The following is a 1,770-nucleotide window of genomic DNA, read 5'->3' on the forward strand; positions in this document are numbered from 1 at the left end:
CAGGGCCTGTTGTCCGTCCACGCAGCGCTGGGGTCAGCTGCTCAACGCCTTCGCCGCAGTCTTCACGGTCCTGGGAGGTACACAGTGTTCGATCAAGTCATGGAGGTTTATTTATTACCATGACAGTAGGAAAGTTTTATGTGTTATTTGAAGTTTTATTTTATTAACATTTTCCAAAAACAGACGCTCTTTGTGTCTCCACAGGTCTGGTTGGGATGGTGGGTCACATGATGTACATGCAGGTGTTTCAGACCACAGCATCGATGGGACCTGAAGACTTCAAGCCTCACAGCTACGGCTACTCCTGGGCTTTCTAGTGAGTTCTGCACAAGATCAGAATCTTCACCTTAACCTTTCTGTATTGGTGGTTTAAAGGAGCGTGAACCACTTCTCTTGCCCGCTTCCATCGCTGCAACACCTGTTGACCTGATAACTGCTCTCATATCTGACAAACCGAGGGGCGTCCAAAACGGCCGTGTGGGGGCGTGTCTTAAAAGCGCCTACCTTCTCTGGTCCAAACAAATCCAGAGCATTCAGGAGCAGAATCTAAAGTTAGAAGGAGGACATACTGGCTGCTGCATTGTTGTCAGAGAAGCCAGCACTTCAACATGTTTCCTTAATGATCAGATAGTGAGGTTGTGATGTCTGTTTGTGATGTATTTCCTGTTCCTGTCTCAGTGTGGCCTGGCTCGCCTTCACCGTCTGCATGTCCGCCGGCGTCTCCACCCTCAACAACTACACCAAGAAGGTCCTGATGGTGGGACCCCGGCATTACTCCAGCCTCAACCCCTGCAGCTTCAACTTCGTGGGGCTCCTCCCACCGTATTACACCCCCGCCAACCCAGACAACGCCATTTCCCACCTGTCTCCGTATTACGCGCCCCCTGCCATGACCATACCGCCCCCTCCCCCGAGGCTCACGCACACCGACTCCTTCCCTTCCGCCTTCTCTCACCCTGAACCTGCATCAGCTTTCCACCGCCTCTCCCTCCCCGCTCCATCGCTCGATCCGTCTGTCTCCGTCCTCATGGCGCTGCCGGGACACCAGGAGGAGCCGGAGGACGACTTCAGCCCGCTTTGAGCTTCTGTCTCTGCTCAGACTGATGCTCATGTTCACCTCCAGAAACAACAGTTTTATGTTTAATTTGTTTTTCTTTATGTGTGCTGAGTTTACCAGGACATCCAGAAAGAAGCTGTTTCTGTCTCTGTGTTTAAATAAAGAAAAAACATTTGAAAGTGGTGGACGAGTTCAGACACACAAAAACCAACACATCAGGAAATACTTAGAGAAAGTGTGAGAATGGTGTTGACCTATGAATGTTGTGTATGAAACTACATCACATTAGATAGAAGGTTAAATGGTCAGAGAAGGTCGGGCAAAAATGTTACCATCAATCAAGGGCGCCGTCTGGGGGAGAAACGTTTGGACGATTCTAACGGACTGATGGGACCCTAAAAATATTGGAACAGTCGTTCATTTCTTCTTATTTTCAAATTATTTTCATTTGTTCATCGGGCTTTAAATCCCTGCTGTCAATCACAATCACTCTCTTTCCTCTCTCTCTCCCTCTTTTCTCTCTCTCTCTCCTCTCTCTTTCTCTCTCTTTTCTCTCTCTCTCCCTCTTTTCTCTCTCTTTTCTCTCTCTCTCCCTCTTTTCTCTCTCTCTCTCCCTCTTTCCTCTCTCTCCCTCTTTTCTCTCTCTTTTCTCTCTCTGTCTCTCTCTCTCTCTCTTTTCTCTCTCTCTCTCTCTCTTCTCTCCCTCTTTTCTC

At 48.6% G+C, this 1,770-nt stretch overlaps 1 protein-coding gene across 1 annotated transcript in view; it reads left to right on the forward strand.

Moving 5' to 3' along the window:
- Positions 1-1,239, forward strand: part of LOC132954476 (germ cell-specific gene 1 protein-like) — a 16,331-nt gene extending 15,092 nt beyond the window's left edge. The window contains exons 2-4 of the mRNA XM_061027030.1: positions 4-77; positions 205-316; positions 679-1,239. Coding sequence (XP_060883013.1) covers positions 4-77; positions 205-316; positions 679-1,081 — 589 coding nt within the window. The 3' untranslated portion in view covers positions 1,082-1,239. The remainder of the gene's footprint in view (positions 1-3; positions 78-204; positions 317-678) is intronic.
- Positions 1,240-1,770: the final 531 nt, after the last annotated feature.

The sequence above is a fragment of the Labrus mixtus genome, chromosome 20 (genome assembly GCF_963584025.1).
Source record: "Labrus mixtus chromosome 20, fLabMix1.1, whole genome shotgun sequence".
Taxonomy (NCBI): Eukaryota; Metazoa; Chordata; class Actinopteri; order Labriformes; family Labridae; genus Labrus; species Labrus mixtus.